Here is a 16,515-nt window from a genome sequence, read left to right as displayed (position 1 = left end):
CCAGGTGGGGGGAGGTCTCTCTGCAGGGCCTCCCTGCCTTCAAAGGAGTCAACAACTCCTCCCAGTTTTGTGTCATCTGCAAACTTGCTCAGCATCCCTTTCAGCTGCATCCAAGCAATTTACAAAGATGTTGAAGAGCACTGGGCCGGGGATGGAGCTCTGCAGAACCCCACAAGTGACCAGTTGCCAGATGTCACCCCCTTCACTATTACCCTCTGTGATTGACCTGAGAGCCAATTGCTCACCCACCCCATGATGTGTTTATCCAGCTGTGTGCTGGACATTTTGTCCAGAAGGACACTACAAGTGACGATATCTGAAAACCAAAAATATTACATCTACTGGCTTCCCTTGATAAACTAGATGGGTTACTTTGTCATAAAAGGAAATCAGATTTCATTTGGGGGAAGTCCAAAAAGACAATGGCTGCTGCTCTGGATTCTTCCCCCTGCTCTCAAAGCTCCTGTATTTCCTGTATTTCTGGAAACATCTTCACAGTTAAGGCATTCAAGCCCAGTTTATCTGAACTGTCTTAGAATGAGAGCTTCTAGGGTTCCTTCAAGGTCAATAAAGAAATTCAGGCTTGATACGTGAGAAGATGAGAAGACAAAACCACTTTGTTCTCATGGATCCTGGGCTCTCCGGAATTGTGAGCAGGGTGCCTGTGGCCCTTACACACTACTCCAGGGAGGGCAGCAACTCCAGCTCCTTTCTGTGGATGTGGGGTCAGGATCCATCGCTGGTGCTTTTGAGGAGCATCAACACACTGGCCTACAGAAGCATGGAGACTTGGCAAGCAGAGAAGGACCTGGCACTGTGGGAAAGTGCCAGTGGGAGTGGATGAGGTTGAACGAAAACACCCCTTTCTGCTTCTCCCTGCATCAGGAACAAGATGCACAGGGGTGGGAGACTCTCACCCGGGGCTGGCCACCTACCACCCAGGTGTTCCAAATCCTGGCTTTGCACAGGGAAAGGCAATGAGGAGAGGAGGCAATATCCAGCCGCAGGCAGTCCATGCTGACTGGTGCCACCATGATCCTGCTCATAGGAGACCTTAGCAAGGTGACCAAGGCCACATGATGCAGACAGCTGAGGGAGAGCAACACAGAAATCAAGAAGCTGAAAACAAGAAATGGTATTTCCCTTTTTTTATTTCTGGCACTGTGCACCTGCAGAGTGGAATACTCCATGGTGACATCATTCAGTGGTGGAGGGTGACCTACTAAGCAGCAGATTGTGACATCACTAGGGGATGGATTGTAACATCACATCTCTCTCTGATTATATCTGGGCTCTGGCAGAGCCTGAGCCAATCTGGTTCTAGCCTTGACTCCTGCTGAGCGAGAGTGCGAGGTCTGGAGCATCTAGTCAGACTTCTTCAAGTGCTGGGTGGTGTGTTGGGAGCTGCCTTTGGCAGCTGCCATTGCAGAGCCATCAGTAGTGTTTTCCCAGCCCTGCTAGGTTCAGGCACCCTGGCGCTATAGGTAACAGGGAAGGTCGGCTACCTTCAGTAGCTGTAAAGGGAAAACACCCCCCTGGGGTGGGGCAGGTGATTGGGTTCAGGGAACCAGGAGGGTGTCCTTCTTGAGAGAGCTGGGCATTTCTTTTTCCCCTTGCTGGGATAGTCAGGAGGGCTGTCACACAGTCACACAGTTCTCTCCTGCTCTGTGACGCCAACAACAGGGAGCATCTCCTGGTCCTCAGCTCTCCCCAGTGTGCTGCAGAGCACAAAAATGGCCATGGAGACAGCCTGGAGGTGCCCCATCTGCCAGGACACTCGGAGGAGCAGGGCTTCTGTTCTGCCCTGTCGCCACCAGTTCTGCCTGAGCTGCATCCTGCAGTGGGCACAGAGAAATCCATCATGCCCACTCTGCAGAACACCGATAGATGCTGTCAGGTTTTCTGAGCAGGGCAGATGGGACTCTCTTCTGTTTGTCATCACGCATCCTGGAGAGTCACCACAGGCCAGCAGCCAGGCAAGACGAGCTTCTGGAGAGTCACCAGAGACTCCCACAGAGGGGAAAAGTGGTCCCCAATACCCTGGGGCATCCCCTTCATCTTCTCCGCAGGGGACAGTGTCCCCACCTGAGCAGGGGGCTGCAGGGCCAGAGCCCATGGGTGGCATTCTGCCCGAAGTGTGGGCAGAACTCTTCCAACGACAACAGCATCTCCTGGACCCTGTGCTGCCCTGGCTATGCCAGAGGCTTGAGGAAATTTACTGCAACTGGTGGTTGCCAGTACAGGTTGCTGAGAGCAGAATCCTGTCTGATCTCTGTGTCTATGGCCTACATGAGGAGACCTTGATCCTTAGGCTGCAGAACCACCTCAGAGGACATGCAGCACCACTGGTTCGTGAGCTTATCAATGTTATTGTGAGCCGGTGCAGCGAGGAGGCTCAGAGGCTCCTGCACTCCCACACTGATGGAGAGGAAACAGGTAGGCCTGAGGCCAGTACCAGCTCCAGCAGCTCCAGCTCCAGGTCCAACAGCTTCCATGAAGGGATTTCTGCCAGTGGCACCACAGGCTCTAATGTGGAAAAGGAAGCTTAGTATATCAGAGGCTGCCCTCCATGAGAGTCACAGCTTGTCCCCATCTATACCTGCTCCTGCAGAGCAGGACTAGCCCCAGGAGGAGCCAGGGCAGGCAGAGGCAGTGGCAGGTCCTTCTTCCCAGGGCTGCAGCCTCAGTCCCCCACTCCCAGCCAGGGCAGGGCCGGCGTGGCCACAGGGCCCTGGGCATACCTGAAAGAGGAGGGCCTCTGGCTCCCAGGGTCCTCAGGATCCTCCCCAGCCCAAGAGGCCAAGGCAGGGACCTGCCTGAGCCCTGCAGACCTGAGGGACTCTTGTCATCACTTCAGATGAAGTGGTGAAACCTGGGGCCAATGTCCATGGCACCTTCCAGAAGCTGCCTCAATTTCCCAGGTCTGGCTTCCAGAAGGTGCCTGGTGAGGTCCCCACTGGGAGAGTGCCTCAGCACTGGGGGTCTGAGAAAATGTATAAATGTCCAAGTCTCTCAGATACTGGGAGAGTTTGATATACTGAAACACAAGCCGATTTGAAAATTTAGTCCCAAATGCAACCTAGCTTGTTAAAAGGTAGTTTGGACCAAGAACCAAAAAGCTGTATGAAGAAAACAGGGTTTGGATACAGTTCTCAGTTCTTGCAACTTTAATTACTAATTAGAAATGTCACATACTGTGTGCTTGGATAGAATCTGCTTCAAACAATATATTAATAATATTTTAATATATACAACTAGTAAATATTCTAATTAATTAGTTAGTTAAATAAATTAAATATTTATTTCTCAAACTAGCTATGCTTCATTATATATAATTTGTATACATAAATTATATCATTATAAATTTATAATTTTCATTATAAATTGAAAATATATTATAATTATGATAATAAAATTACTTTAACAAATATTTGATTAATTAATTAAATATAATTAATTAATCTATTATAATATAGTATTTGTATATTAATATATAATAATATACTCCTGTATTAGTAACAAGTGACAATGTGCCCCATACTCAGTCTAATACAGTGGCTGATCATTTTGTTATATTACACTAATTATTGATCAGCAAGGAGTCCACTGAGGTGGAAGAATGGGCAAGGATGAATAGTTTTTGAATGATGTTTCCCTCCTCTCAGAGTGTTCATGCACATTTTCTCCCCTTCTCCTCCTCTGTGAACTGCACAGCTATGGAAGATTTTTTTTTATTTTGAAACAGGTGGGAGCTGTGTTTCAAAGTGTGACTTTTGATCATGATCACTCTGGAGTCAGACTCCAGAGTCCCCTGGACACCTGATCTTAATTTTGAGGAATCCATCCACCGCATGAATCTATCCTGGAGCTGTTGGTCCCAGAAGTATGTCATACCTTGGAGTGGTGTTTCAGAAGTCAAGCGTCCCAGAGTCTCAGTTTAGCCATCTATCAGCCTCTGATGACCTAAAGGTCTCAAGGGGAACTGGCTCTGCTTTCCTAATTTTTTGCTGCACAATGGAGTTCTGGAAAATCTCATGAACTTCAGTTCTTGCCGGAATTTCTTGTAAAGAAAGATCGAGTTTCTCAAGGGCTCACTCAACAAAGATGGAGCCACTCCAGACCTTCTTAAAAGGAAACTGGCCATGAGAGTACTGCATGTGTACGTGGAAAATCCATTTTCCTAAGTGATTACTTTCCTTGTCTAGTCTTACAGTAAAATTAGCCTGCTGAGAAACAATTGCTGTAACTGAATTGAAAGCCTGCTAGACAACACTCATTCTGAAATATAGATTTAATAAAGTCATATATGAAACCAAACATGAATACTGTCAGAGAGTCTTTATAATACTATTATATGTATTTTCTATTGGTAGGAGAAGTTTCCGTGGTCTTTTTTCAATCCCCCAGTTACAAAGAAAGCAAAGTACAACTGAATGCTTTCAGCTCGTGCAGAGAAACCCAGAGTGCCTGCTCTGCAGAAGACCAATAGAGACTTTCAGGTTTTCTCAGCAGGGTAAACGGGCCTATGTACAGTTTGCCATCAGCTTTCCCAGAGAGTTGCCAGAGACCACTCAGGCAGGGAGAACTCTTTCCTGCCTGGGTGAGAACTGCCCCTATCACCCTGTGGTGTTCCTTCCATCTTCTCCACAGGGGACAGAGCCCATGGGTGTCCCCCTGCCTGAGGTCTGGGCAGCACTTTTCCAACAACAGCAGCAGCTCCTGGACCCTGTGCAGCCTTGACTGTGCCAGAGGCTGGAGGGAATGTACCAGGACCGATGGTGGCTGGTAGAGGCAGTAGAGAGCAGTATATGGCATGATCTCTGCATCTGTGGTCTGGATGAGGACAGCTTAGTCCTGAGGCAGTAATAGCTTTGGCTACAGCCACTATTAAATCTTGAAAAAACTTTATGAAGTAAGACTCTTCATTTCCTATTAATATAAAGGCTGAAATTGACGTATTTTAGGGGATTTCCTGAAATTATATGTCAAGTAGATGCACTATCCTAGGAGAGTAGAATAAAAAAGACTTGTTGCAAAAAAAAAAAACAAAACAACTAAACCCTAATACAATAATGCTGAATGAGAATCATATATTTGAAAGGGGTACAAAATTAGTGATGGTCCAGGGGTTTAATAGCAGAGGTATTTCTTTTGGTGTTCAGTTTATAAAAGAACAAATTTTAGAAACCACATGGCCTTGTAACAAGAGATAAGAAAACCACCTTTTCAGGAAGGATGAAAAATAGTTATTTAAAAAATCATATTCTTTTAAAATATTTTAAAAAATAAAAGCCAAAGAGGAGCAACCATTTTGATTTGGTAAAGAAAAATCCACCAGCAGGATGGATAATCAACAACTTTGTTTTCAAACACTGCAAAAAAAAATTTGTTTTTGCAAAAATTGAAACAGTTATTTGTCAGGCACTATTTACCATAAACTCTGCTGTGCTGATCAAAGGGCTGGAAGTGTGCAATCCTGCATAGGAGGTATATAAGAGGCTGGAATTTCACCTGAGACATCGTTCCAGTGTTTTTGAATCAAGAGTCTAAGCAAACTTTGCAGCGTTTCATGTTTCCTTAATTTTCAGTATCAACTTTTTTATTTTCTCTTGCTGATTGGAAACCAGAGCTGTTTCAAACCTGAATTCAGTGGATCTCCATAAAGATTTCACATTGGGTGAAGTCTTTTTAGAGCCAAAACCTAATGCTTATGCTGGAAACTGTATGTACTGTATTCTGTGCACAGAATAAGAAGGACTTCAAGAACAACATAGGGAAAATTCAGGGAATTTGGGATAACTATGCCACGAGGTGGAGGTCTGACATCATTGAATCACATGGAACACAGACAAGAAAACTGAGATGATATTTAGGGCTACTTGTCCTCTTACAGTAATTGTGAAATCAGATTGAACAAGCAGGGAGACAATGCTAGTTCTAGGCCAGCTGGTAGTAGTTGTCCTACCTTTATTACATTTGCTAGCAGCTAGGGGGCTCTCAGGGTGCAAGTAATTGTAGGCCACATGCTGGTGGAAGCATTTGATGGGCTTACTCTTAGTTATTGCTGGCAAAGGATAGTAACCGTGAAGAAGCAAACCAAGAAAAGATTATTTCTTTCCCCTTTTGTGTAAGGTTTTAAGGATTCTTATCTTACCTGGCTCCATCCTGAGTTTATAAATGACGGTCGCAATTTCAGGGGGAAAAGGTAGGAAGAAGATAGAAGGAGAGATTGCAGCACTGTCTGCACTGTGTGGTTTGGAATGTCCCTGTCTAAGGTGTGCTGGGAAGTTTGGTGTTGGGTTGATGGCTAAGTAGTGTGACAAGACATCATGGGTGATGCAGTCTTGTCCACTGCAGGCTGGGCCATGGTTTGCAGTCCTGCTGCTGCAGAGGGGCAGCCCTTCCTCCTACCTGCAGCAGTATGTCATCAGCCTGTTCTTGCAGCAGCACTGCTCTGGGGCAGAGCTCTGACCCAACCACTCCTGTTGAAAGGCAGCTCCTCAAACAACTCACTGCCCCCCTGCATCTCCTGCAGAAGCTTGCTGGCTGTCCTGCACCAGCCAGGACTGACCACAGAGGGCATATTCCAGAAAGCTGGCAGTGATAGAGCCCTTCAGAAGCTGCAGGAGGCCCTGGACCACAGCACAGATGTCGATATGGGAAGCCAGCCTGCACTGCTGTTAGCTGTCGTCCTCAAGGTGAGTGATTCTGATCTGCAGCTGGAGGAGTTCCTGGCTAGGCTGGAATCTTCAAAGGCTCACAATGATACCCTGGCATTGCAGGGCTTCCTCTGAAGCACTCCCTAGAAGCTCCTTATCAGGGGCCTCTGTGAGGACTGGATGGTAGCAATGCAGACAGCCAGCAGGGAGGAAGAGATCTGTGACCTGCTAGTGGGAGCATGGGCAGCAGCTTGCCTCTTATGCAGGGACTGGGAGAAGCCTGGAACTTGCCTGAAAGGGGGTGGTCTCCTTAAAACACTGTGGTTTTGGCCAGCTTGCTGTTGCAGGTTTGAGGTCAGATTTTGGGGGAATGGACAGGGAGCCTTTGTGTGGGCTTGTGTGATATCAGGAAATGGGAGGCAATGACATGCTTCCTTCCTCAAGCACAGGAGCCCTGACTGCTGGCTGCAAGCACTTGGAAAACTGCACAACGCAGCTGCTGGCTGTCCCTTCCCCTGTGCCAGTTTTGGGGGTGGCTGTAGGCAACACTTGCTTGATGAACGTTGCCTTGCTGTCCCCTCAGAGTGGACAAGAAGTTGCCTGCAGAAAACTTCCTCCTCCTCAAGCAGTTGCTTGCAGTGCTCCAACATATTGGCCAGCACGTGTCCACCAGCAGAATGACCTCCAGCAGCCTGGCCGTCTGCCTGGGGCCAAACTTGTTGAGACCACTCAAGGAGGACCTGCTCAAGGCCATGCTAATGGTGACTGAGAAGGTAAAGCTGCCTTGAGCAGCCAGGTGCAGCCTCCCCAGCCCACCCGAGCTGGCCGCCTAGAGGGCCTTGGCAGCCCCCTCTATCCAACAAATGCTGGTGGAGTAGCTGCCTGGAAGAGCTGCCCCACAGCCACAGCCTTCTATGCAGAGGCAAGGCTCAGGAGTCATGCATGACATGCTTTCAGGCACCTGGGCTGAGACCAAGACTTTGATGTATGCAGTGAAGTGCTGGAGAAGTTCATGATGGAAGACTTTGATGAGATCTTTGGGGAGGAGTTGGCTGGCCTGAAGGAGTCACCAGAACCCACAGACAGATCCACAGGTATAAGCAGGAAAAAGGTTGTCACAGCCTGGGACTGAGGTGCACAAGTGTCTTCAGCCACCAGGGTCACATCCAGGGAAAACAGCCTGTCTTACTGACCAGGCCCCTAAAGGGAGAACAGAAAAGCAGGGATGCAGCTGGGATGCTCCCCAGCCCAGGGGAGCAGCTGCTCAAACACAGCCCACCATGACTGTCTGTGTTGATGGGCTTGTGGGGCTGGTTGGGGCACACAGGAGTCAACCTGAATTCATGAAATAGAGCTGTCAGGAGCCTCAGTGCCAGTGGGTCCAAGAGCTGGTACTGGAAGTCACTGATCTAGGACATGGAAAGTTTTAGCCACTGTGGCTCTCCTGGAACAGACTGTGCCACATGCATCATCCATTTCTCTTAACAACCGTCTCCTAGAAAAAGAGGGTTGAGAGGGAGGAAAACTTCACATAGCACAGGGAAACAGCTGTACGACAAAGTTCTTATTTTAATCTTCCTTTGTGTAATTTTTTTAATTAAGGGGATGGAGAGAGGGGCATGTTTCCCAAACCATGGGTTGGGGCCATGATGTTCATTGTAAATTCTCATCAGCCTGAACAAAGTCACAAGATCACAGGTCAGGGTGTAGTTGCCTTAACTCTGACGAGCAGCCCACTGTTTAGACTCAAAACAGGTTGATTAAGAACTCTCTCATTCCCCTCTCCCACTTCTTCTGGATGTGGCACTTGGAGATATGGTTTAGGGGTGATTATAAAGGTGCTACGTTGACAGATGAGCTAGATGATCTTGACATTCTCTTCCAACCTTGATGGTTCTGTGTGATTCTGTGTGATTTATGAGAAAACTACATTTTCCATCAATAAGAGCACTAGTGAAAAATACTTAATCTGCTCCAGCATGACTGAGCTTCTCAAATGGAACATTGGTACTGGATTTTGAGCTAAGCATGACAGCCTTTGCACTCAAAGATGCTGTTTCTTAGAGGGCTAGCAGGGAGCACGAGGTCAGTTGGCATCACTACATAGCTGGGCTTTGGGGGTGGCCTCTCTCCCTCTTTTCCTGCACCTTGCTTTCCCTGGGGGGATAATGAGACCTTCTGAACTGTATGCTTGCTCCCATTTTGCATCCTGCCTCTGTAATGTTGGCTAGGTGTGCTCACTTCCCTCCTCTGGGAATATGTTCTCATCACCCAGGGCTTGTGGGCTGAGTAACATCACTGTAGAAGGCTCAGATGTCTCTAGCAGAGTGACCTCAGGGGATCACAGCAGCCCACCTGATCAGTGAAGCCAGTAGAGGGTCGATGGCCAGGAGGATACAGCACACAGTAACTGCCTGTTTAGTGATGGTGTTTGCTGCTTGCTAAAAAAGGTTGCAAAGCTACAACTTTTCCAGTGTATCCCATACACTAACATTGCCTGTGTTTAGAGTTACCCGTGCTATTTATTTTGAAGAAACACCAGAAACAAAAAGATGAGATGCTAAATGTTACGACTTTTCCTTCTTCAACTGCCTTTATTCATTTTTTTCTCTTCTCCAACAAAAGGATCACCCAATATACAAACTGAATGTGTCTGAAAACAGTTTCCTAAGTTTTAAAAATGACTGCGTAATATTTTTCCTGTGCTTTGGGTTTTTCATTTTGGTTGATTGGCTTTGATTTAGGTTTCACTTTGGTTTGGTTTTGTTGTTTATTCATTTATTTGAAACATACCTGTATTGTTCATGGGAACTATGCATCTGGTATTACATACTCTTTCTGTCCAAAATTTGCTCTGTGTTTCCATTTCTTCGTTCTCTCCTTTTATAATCCTCGTTTTTACCTTAATGCATAGGTCCTTTCCCCCTCACTCCCCTTTCTGATTAAACTGAACTCTAATTCTGTCAAGGAAACTTTCCTGTCTGACCATTCAGAGGCCACCCTGGCAGTCACGCTCCTACCGCCAGAGACTTTAACACTAGGACCAAAGTCCCTTTGCTGTTAAGCAGAAATTGTAGAGAACCAATCTTCCATTTGTGACTCCTCTAAAAGCATCACTGGGGTGCTTTTTCAGAACCTTTTTCAGGGTCCTGGCTACATCCTGCGTGAAAAGGCACTGCTATAATGACCCAGATGCGATGGCCTCTTGCAGTGCTGGGGAAAGTCCAGGGGCTGAGGACCTCTCTGGGTGATACTGGGACCCCTGTGGAGAGCAACCTCTGACATGCTGTGTTGGTCTGAGTACCATAGGGGTGGACATCTTATTGTGACTCACAAGGTGGTGGAGGCTGATGTCACTGGCAGTGGACTGTGACATCACCAGATTAGATTGTCACTATGTGTCCCTTACTGCTGAAATTAGGGTGCTGGCAGAGCCTGGCCTGCTCTGGCTTATGCCTGGACTCCTGTTGAACATGTCCATGAGGTCTGGAGTGTTGAGTCAGGCTTTTCCCATAGCTGGGTGCTGCCACTGGCAGTTCTCAGTGCCCATCCTGGAACCACTAGTAGTGTTGAGTTGCTTGGCTCAGGCAACCAAGCACCTTGATAAGTGAGCTGTGCATGGAAACATACCCTTGGACAGGTGCTAAGGCCTTGAGAACTGGAAGGGTGTCCTTCTCGAGGGGCCTGGGCATTTCTTCCTACGCTCCCCAGGACAGCCCGTGACCACAGCATCTCCATTTTGCAGTGTGTGACACCTTTTGGTAATACCAGAACCAGTCATGGGGAGCATCTTCTCATTCTTATCTGACCCCAAACTTCAGGAAGGCACAGACAAGGCCACAGAAACAGAGTGGAACTGCCCCATCTGCCGTGATACTCGAGATGACCTCGCTTATGTAATGCCCTGTCTCCACCAGTTCTGCCTGGGCTGCATTATGCGTTGGGCAGAGATGCAAATAGTGTGCCCACTCTGCAGAGAACTGATAGAGTCTGTCAGGTTTTCTGTGCAGACAGATAGCTATATAGACTGTGTCTTCACAGCCCCTGAAGATGCCAGCAGCTGGGCAGGAACAACTCTTGGACAGCTGGTTAGAAACAACCCCTATCACTTTGCAGCATCTCCTTCACGTTCTCCACGGGGGATATTGCCAGCAGCTGAGCCAGGGGGTGCAGGAACAGAGCCTGTGGGTGGCCTCCTGCCTAGGGTGTGGGCAGAACTTTTCCGAAGAGACGAGCATCTCCTTGATCCTGTGGTGCCCTGGCTGCGGCAGGAGCTGGAGGCAATATATGGGACCAGGTGGTGGATGGCGAGGATTGCAGAGAGCATCATCCTGCATGCTGTGTCCATCTGTGGTCCTGTTGCGAATGTCTTGGTCCAGGTGCTGCAGGACTTCCTCGAGGAACATACAGAACCTCTGATCCATGGCACCATCAGCATCATTGTCGACGAGTGCAGTGAGGAGGCTCACAGGCTGCTGCACTCCCCCGCTGTCCCAGAGGAGGACAGCAGCTCTGTGGCCACCGTCAGCAGCACCCAGCGCGGTACTCCCGCCCCCCATTCAACCCCTGCCAGAAGCTCTACAAGCTCCAGCACAACGCAAGCTGCCCTCGGCAGCCACCATCCGTCCGCTTCCGTCCCTGCAGACCAGGAAGAGCTGCAGCAGGAGGCGATGGTAGAAGAGGAGGAGCTGGAGGAGGAGCTGGAGGAGGAGGCGATAGCAGAGGAGGACGAGTTGGGGGAGGGAGAGGAGCTGTGGGAGCAGGAGGAGCTCGGGGAAGAGGCGGGGGAACCTGGCAGAGTGGAGGAAAATAACCTTGAGGGCATCCCCGGCATCCATCAGGGGAGTATTCCCGCCCTCCACCCAGCCCCTGGCAGCAGCCCTGTAGGCTCCTACGTGGAGGACCGACTCAGCACATCGGAAGCTGTGCTTCACAGCCCCCACCCCCCTGTTCCCGTTCCTGCAGAGCAGGAGGAGTTGGAGCAGGCAGCAGCGGCAGGTCCCTCTACCCAAGGCGGCAGCCACAGCCCCTCCAGTCCCAGCCGGGGCCGGGACGGGGACCCTTTCCGCAGGAGGCCTCGGCGTGCCCCAAGGAGGAGAGCTGCCAGTTTCTCGGACTCTCCCCAGCCCTCCAAGAGGCCACCCCATCCGCAGCACTAGCAGGGCTTCATTCAAGAGAAAGGAAATAAATTGCTATTTCCCTTACGAAGTCTCTAGGTGCTGCTTTCTCTACCTTCTCCTGGTATCTTTCCCTGACCCTTCACCCCACCATGAGCCAAGCCCACCTGGAGCCCCGGGACGCTATTGCCAGTGCTCCTCCCACGGGAATTCCTGCTGCAAGCGCAACAACGGAGGAGTTTCTGGGAGAACCTGAAAGGGGAGGATTGCATTTGCAAAGGAGAACGTGCCAAATCGAGGCTGCTGGTGCCTGTGCCCAGATGGAATTACTGTGTTGCTCCCTGCATTGCCATTGTCTGCTGCCAAAGGGACAGGAGGGGCCTAGCAGCCCCCTGGTCAGAAGGGTTTCTGGGAAAACAGGCTGACGGGGGACTGGTCCTGCCAGCCAGTCATGACATGCCATGGGACTGAAAGAGTAGTGTCCTTTCCAGAGTACATGGCACTGGGGCTTCAGAGCACAAGTTCTCTGCATCCAAACACCACTTTGTAGGGATAACCAGAGCTCTGTGGCTGACCACAGCACTCTCTCAGAGCACGGCTCTGATGGGCGTGATGCTCCGTGAAGAGCTACAGTCTCATGAAGGGATGTGCTTCATTGAAGACCCTCCTCAGTTGAGCCCTTGACTGATCCTTAGGAACTGTCCAGTGGCCTTCTTGGTAGACAGGTTATACATTTAGGAAAGAGAGAAACTTTTGAAAGTGAAAAAGCAGGGGTTTTGCAAGGTAAACTACATGAAGAAGACAGCCACAATCAGAAAGGGTAAAGGAGCACTAGTAGAAGCGTATGCAACTAAGGCAGTCATGTATAGCATGTCAACTTACTACTGCCTCCAAAAAAACCCAACAGTACCTCTAATCTTTTGTATGCAAGCAGTGAAGAACTAGAATACGCAGTCTCAGATATTGGAATACTAGCAGCCCTTCAGAGCAGACTAGATTTCAGAGAAACCACAGGGGGTTAAGTGAAATTCATCTATCAAAACAGGAAAAGGAAAATAAATATTAATTTCCACATATCTTAATTAAGCCCTGCACCATTGTCTTTAGATGCTTTCATTATTCTTCATAGCGATCAAGAGACCGTGCCAGCCCAAAATTCTGTCTTTTCCATCATGATGAATGAGTCATACATGTATCCCTTAATGAGTGTCTTCAGCATTATGGTTGTTTCTCATACTCTTTTGAATTTGTTTGTTCAATGTCTTCTCAGAGTTGTATGTAGCCAACAGGGGAGAGCAGCGATTTGTTCTCTAGGTGTAGAAGAGCCATATGGATTATATGATGCTGGCTGAAACACAGCTTCCAGCATGACAAGGCCATGGCCTCTGCTCACCATGAACACAAGAGGGTGCTCATTACTTTGTGGAAAAATTTGCTTTTGGAAATACTGTGTTCCTGTTTTGGAATGGGAGGTCTAGAGCGAAGTCTTCTGTCCTAATAAACTATGAGCTGAAAACTGAAGAAGCATGATGAAGCTAAACATGTTGCCTGAAACCTCTGACAGTACTAATCAAATAAGCTTCCTTAACAGTTGAAGTTGAAGGTACAGATAGATATTATGCTTTACTGTTTGCATCCCTTTACCTTCTTTCTTCACCTTCTTTAAGGAGAGTAGCATTAAAAAATTATGCACTATGATTGTGCTGTTGTAGCATCACTGTGGCAGGAACTAGACATTTGGATGAAGTTGCTGCAGATTTCTCCTGGGTGATACTTCTGCAAAGCCATTGCAGCTCAAAAATAATGCTGGGGACCCTTCATGCCCCTAGAACTGTCAATGAGATTTTCTACTCCCTCTTGAACCCAGTTAGTTACCTCATTATGACATTATGCTCACCCAGGCACAGCTGATGGATCTGCTGATGAGTTCTTGCCTCCTGTTTTAAAAATACACAAGAAGCATGAAACAATGGAGTGTGCCTGGTGTGTCTGTGTTTGTTGGGGATTGTTGTGGTTTAACCCAAGCCAGTAACCAAGAACCATCCAACCGCTTGCTCACTCTCCCCCAGCAGGATGAAGGAGAGAATTGAAAGGGTAAAAGCTCAAAAATCCATGAGTTGAGATAAAGACAGTTTAACAGGGAAAGCAAAAGCTGTGCACACAAACAAAGCAAAATAAGGAATTCATTCACCACTACCCATCAGCAGACAGATATTCAGCCAACTCCAGGAAAGCAGGGTAACAGTGACTTGGGAAGACAAATGCCATCACTCCAAACTTTCTCCCCTTCCTTCTTCTCCCTACTTCATACACCAACCATGATGTCATATGGTGTAGAATATACATTTGGTCAGCAGGGGTGAGCTTTCCCAGCTGTGTCCCTGTAATATGCTCTCTGCAGAAACTGACTAAGAAGAAAGTTGTTTGCCAATGGACAAAGCAGCAAAAAGAATGGCAGCAACCTTTGATGCCTGCAAAAATGCTTTGATTGAACATGCCCAACTGCACACTCCTAAGCAAGGATATTGTTTTGAAACAGAAGTAATAATTCTAGATGATGTAGTCTCATGGGATTGTGACACACAACTGGGCCAAAAAATCAGAAAGAACCTGTAGGATTTTGATCTAAAGCATTACAAGGCTCTGCTACACATTATACCTGGATTGAAAACAAATTCTAGATGTAGTTTGATCAGAAGAGACAGAGGGGTGTCACTGTATGTAATAGCAGGGTTAGAATGTATGGAGCCCACAGTTGGCAGTGTCACAGTTGGGAGCCTCTGGGTAAGAATCAAGGAGCAAACAAATAATGCAGCTATATTGTGGGAGTCTGCTATAGACCTCTCAGCCAGGATGATGATAGACAGAATTATTCTTTGGGGAACTAAGGGACACTTCCAAATCAACTGCCCATGTCCTCATGGGGGACTTCAACTTTCCAGAAATTAATGGAGAGCATCACACAGCTGATACAACCCGGGCCAGAAGATTCCTAAAAAATCTAGATGACAGCTTTATGGAATAGGTCCTAAAGGACCCAGCTTGGAAAGATGCCCTCCTTGATCTGCTGCTTGTCAACAGAGGGGATCTTGTGAGAGAAGTGGAGACTGGTGGCCGTCTTGGCCACAGCAACCATGAACTGATCGAGTTTAAATTTTCTGTTGACAGGAGGAAAAGTGCCAGCAAAACTTCAACTCTGGACATGAGGAGAGCAGAATTCAGGCTGCTCGGGGAATTAGTAAGTAAGGTCCCCTGGAAAAATGTTTTTGCAGCTCCATCAGTGCTGGTCACTTTTCAAACAACTCCAAAGGGCACAGGAGCAGGCAATTCCCAAATGTTGGAAATCAAGCACGTGAGGCAGAATACCAGCTTGGCTGAGCAGAGATCTTCTCTTGGAAATAAGGCAAAAAAGGAAGGCGTATGCCCACTGCAAACAAGGTGAAGAGACATGAGAAGAACACAGAGATGCTACTTGCTGCTGTAGGGAGAAAATTCATGCAGCTGGATTTGCAGCTGGCCAGAAATGTGGGGAACAATAAAAAGAGTTTTTTTCAAATATAGTAGTGGCAATAGAAATATTGTTGTCCCATTACAAGATGAGGATGATCACCTCCCAAACAGGGACAGAGACAAGGCAGAGGTGTTTAACACTTTCTTTGCCTCTGTCTTCAACACAGATGACAGACCAAGGGGGTCTCAGTGCCCTAAGCTGAGGGACCATGACTGCAAGAATGATCAACTCCCAATCAACCCTGAAATTGTGCAGTGACCTGGTATTAGTGAGCTTTCAGCATTTTTACAGTGTCTGCAAATCTGTTTTCATTTAACAGAATAAAAGACAAAATCATAGAAATTCTCATGTAAGGTAGCATGTATATGGTTAAAACCATATATATATATGGTTAAAATTACATGTTTACTAATAAATGGCTGATTTGAAGACTGGGAAGGGCATAAAAGCAAATGTAAGGGCCACTCTCTTATGCAGTCTTGAGTGTTAAAATCTATTACTTCAAACCCTGGTCCATAAACCCTGGCATTAATGTTGATTTGTGAGGGCTTGATTGCAAGACAGTGGTCCAGAGTGGTAGGTGATTTCTTTCTTGGTAAGGGGTGCTTTAAATCCTGAATCTTTTGGTTTATATATATATATATATATATATGTTTATCTCAACAGAGATGTATCAAGGATGTAACTCCAAAAATGGCCTCTCCAATGTCAAATATTTTTCTTTCTTTGTGTAAGGCCTTATGTGTTATTGTAACGGATTTTGAAAATCTTTTCACAAGTGCTGAATCTGCACCTTTTTCAGCAGACAAGTGAGGGCTATCATCTGAGCCAATAACATTTTTTAAACTGTCTTATTTTCCTGAAGTAGTAAAAACTATATTTTTTTATAGCTGAGACCATTTTTAGAAGTCATGTCCAGACAAGCCCAACAGGTATAAAATTTCTTTGGCTGAGCTGGAGAGCAGAACACACAGTTGAAGTAAATTCCTGAGCCTCCTTCCTTCGAGAGCATCAATCGAAGAAGGACAGACCATGGTCATGGCAAGATTTTCCCAGGGAAAACACGGGCATCCAGACTGAGGGATTGCGGGGAGAAAAAAAATGTAACTCCGCCGGGTACAGACTTCTCTGCCTTTATCTTGTCCCAGGCACATGGCATCGGCAAGCACCCAGGCACACTCGCGCACATGCGAGACACACGTCGTGCTGTTTGGCAAACCTCGTCGGG

General features: G+C 47.3%; 2 protein-coding genes across 5 annotated transcripts; both read left to right on the top strand.

The window, feature by feature from the left end:
- Positions 1-1,275: 1,275 nt before the first annotated feature.
- Positions 1,276-4,307, top strand: LOC116780605 (E3 ubiquitin-protein ligase Topors-like). Its single transcript, XM_032675806.1, has 2 exons — positions 1,276-2,436; positions 3,746-4,307. Exons 1-2 carry the CDS (start codon positions 1,734-1,736, stop codon positions 3,775-3,777), a joined length of 735 nt encoding a protein of 244 aa, XP_032531697.1. The 5' UTR covers positions 1,276-1,733; the 3' UTR covers positions 3,778-4,307.
- Positions 4,308-10,074: 5,767 nt separating this feature from the next.
- Positions 10,075-11,863, top strand: LOC116780585 (E3 ubiquitin-protein ligase Topors-like). 4 transcript variants are annotated; one of them, XM_032675779.1, is made up of 3 exons: positions 10,075-10,299; positions 10,405-11,326; positions 11,372-11,863. In XM_032675779.1, the coding sequence occupies exons 2-3, from the start codon at positions 10,439-10,441 to the stop codon at positions 11,816-11,818; spliced, it is 1,335 nt and encodes a 444-aa protein (XP_032531670.1). In that variant the 5' UTR covers positions 10,075-10,299; positions 10,405-10,438; the 3' UTR covers positions 11,819-11,863. The 4 variants fall into 4 exon arrangements, with proteins under 4 accessions (XP_032531670.1, XP_032531672.1, XP_032531669.1 ...); XM_032675781.1 differs by having other exon boundaries at positions 10,075-10,747; positions 11,039-11,326; XM_032675780.1 differs by having other exon boundaries at positions 10,087-10,138.
- Positions 11,864-16,515: the final 4,652 nt, after the last annotated feature.

This window comes from Chiroxiphia lanceolata, chromosome Z (genome assembly GCF_009829145.1).
Source record: "Chiroxiphia lanceolata isolate bChiLan1 chromosome Z, bChiLan1.pri, whole genome shotgun sequence".
Taxonomy (NCBI): Eukaryota; Metazoa; Chordata; class Aves; order Passeriformes; family Pipridae; genus Chiroxiphia; species Chiroxiphia lanceolata.
The sequence above is the reverse complement of the archived record's forward strand: the minus strand, read 5'-3'. Positions and strand labels throughout refer to the sequence as shown.

Excerpts from the sequence above, each read along its gene's own strand:
- LOC116780585 (XM_032675779.1), top strand. The coding sequence starts at position 10,439 with ATGGGGAGCATCTTCTCATTCTTATCTGACCCCAAACTTCAGGAAGGC. Across the intron at positions 11,327-11,371 it reads AGGAAGAGCTGCAGCAGGAG|GCGATAGCAGAGGAGGACGA; the intron begins GCGATGGTAGAA and ends CTGGAGGAGGAG.
- LOC116780605 (XM_032675806.1), top strand. The coding sequence starts at position 1,734 with ATGGCCATGGAGACAGCCTGGAGGTGCCCCATCTGCCAGGACACTCGG. Across the intron at positions 2,437-3,745 it reads CACTGATGGAGAGGAAACAG|GTGGGAGCTGTGTTTCAAAG; the intron begins GTAGGCCTGAGG and ends ATTTTGAAACAG.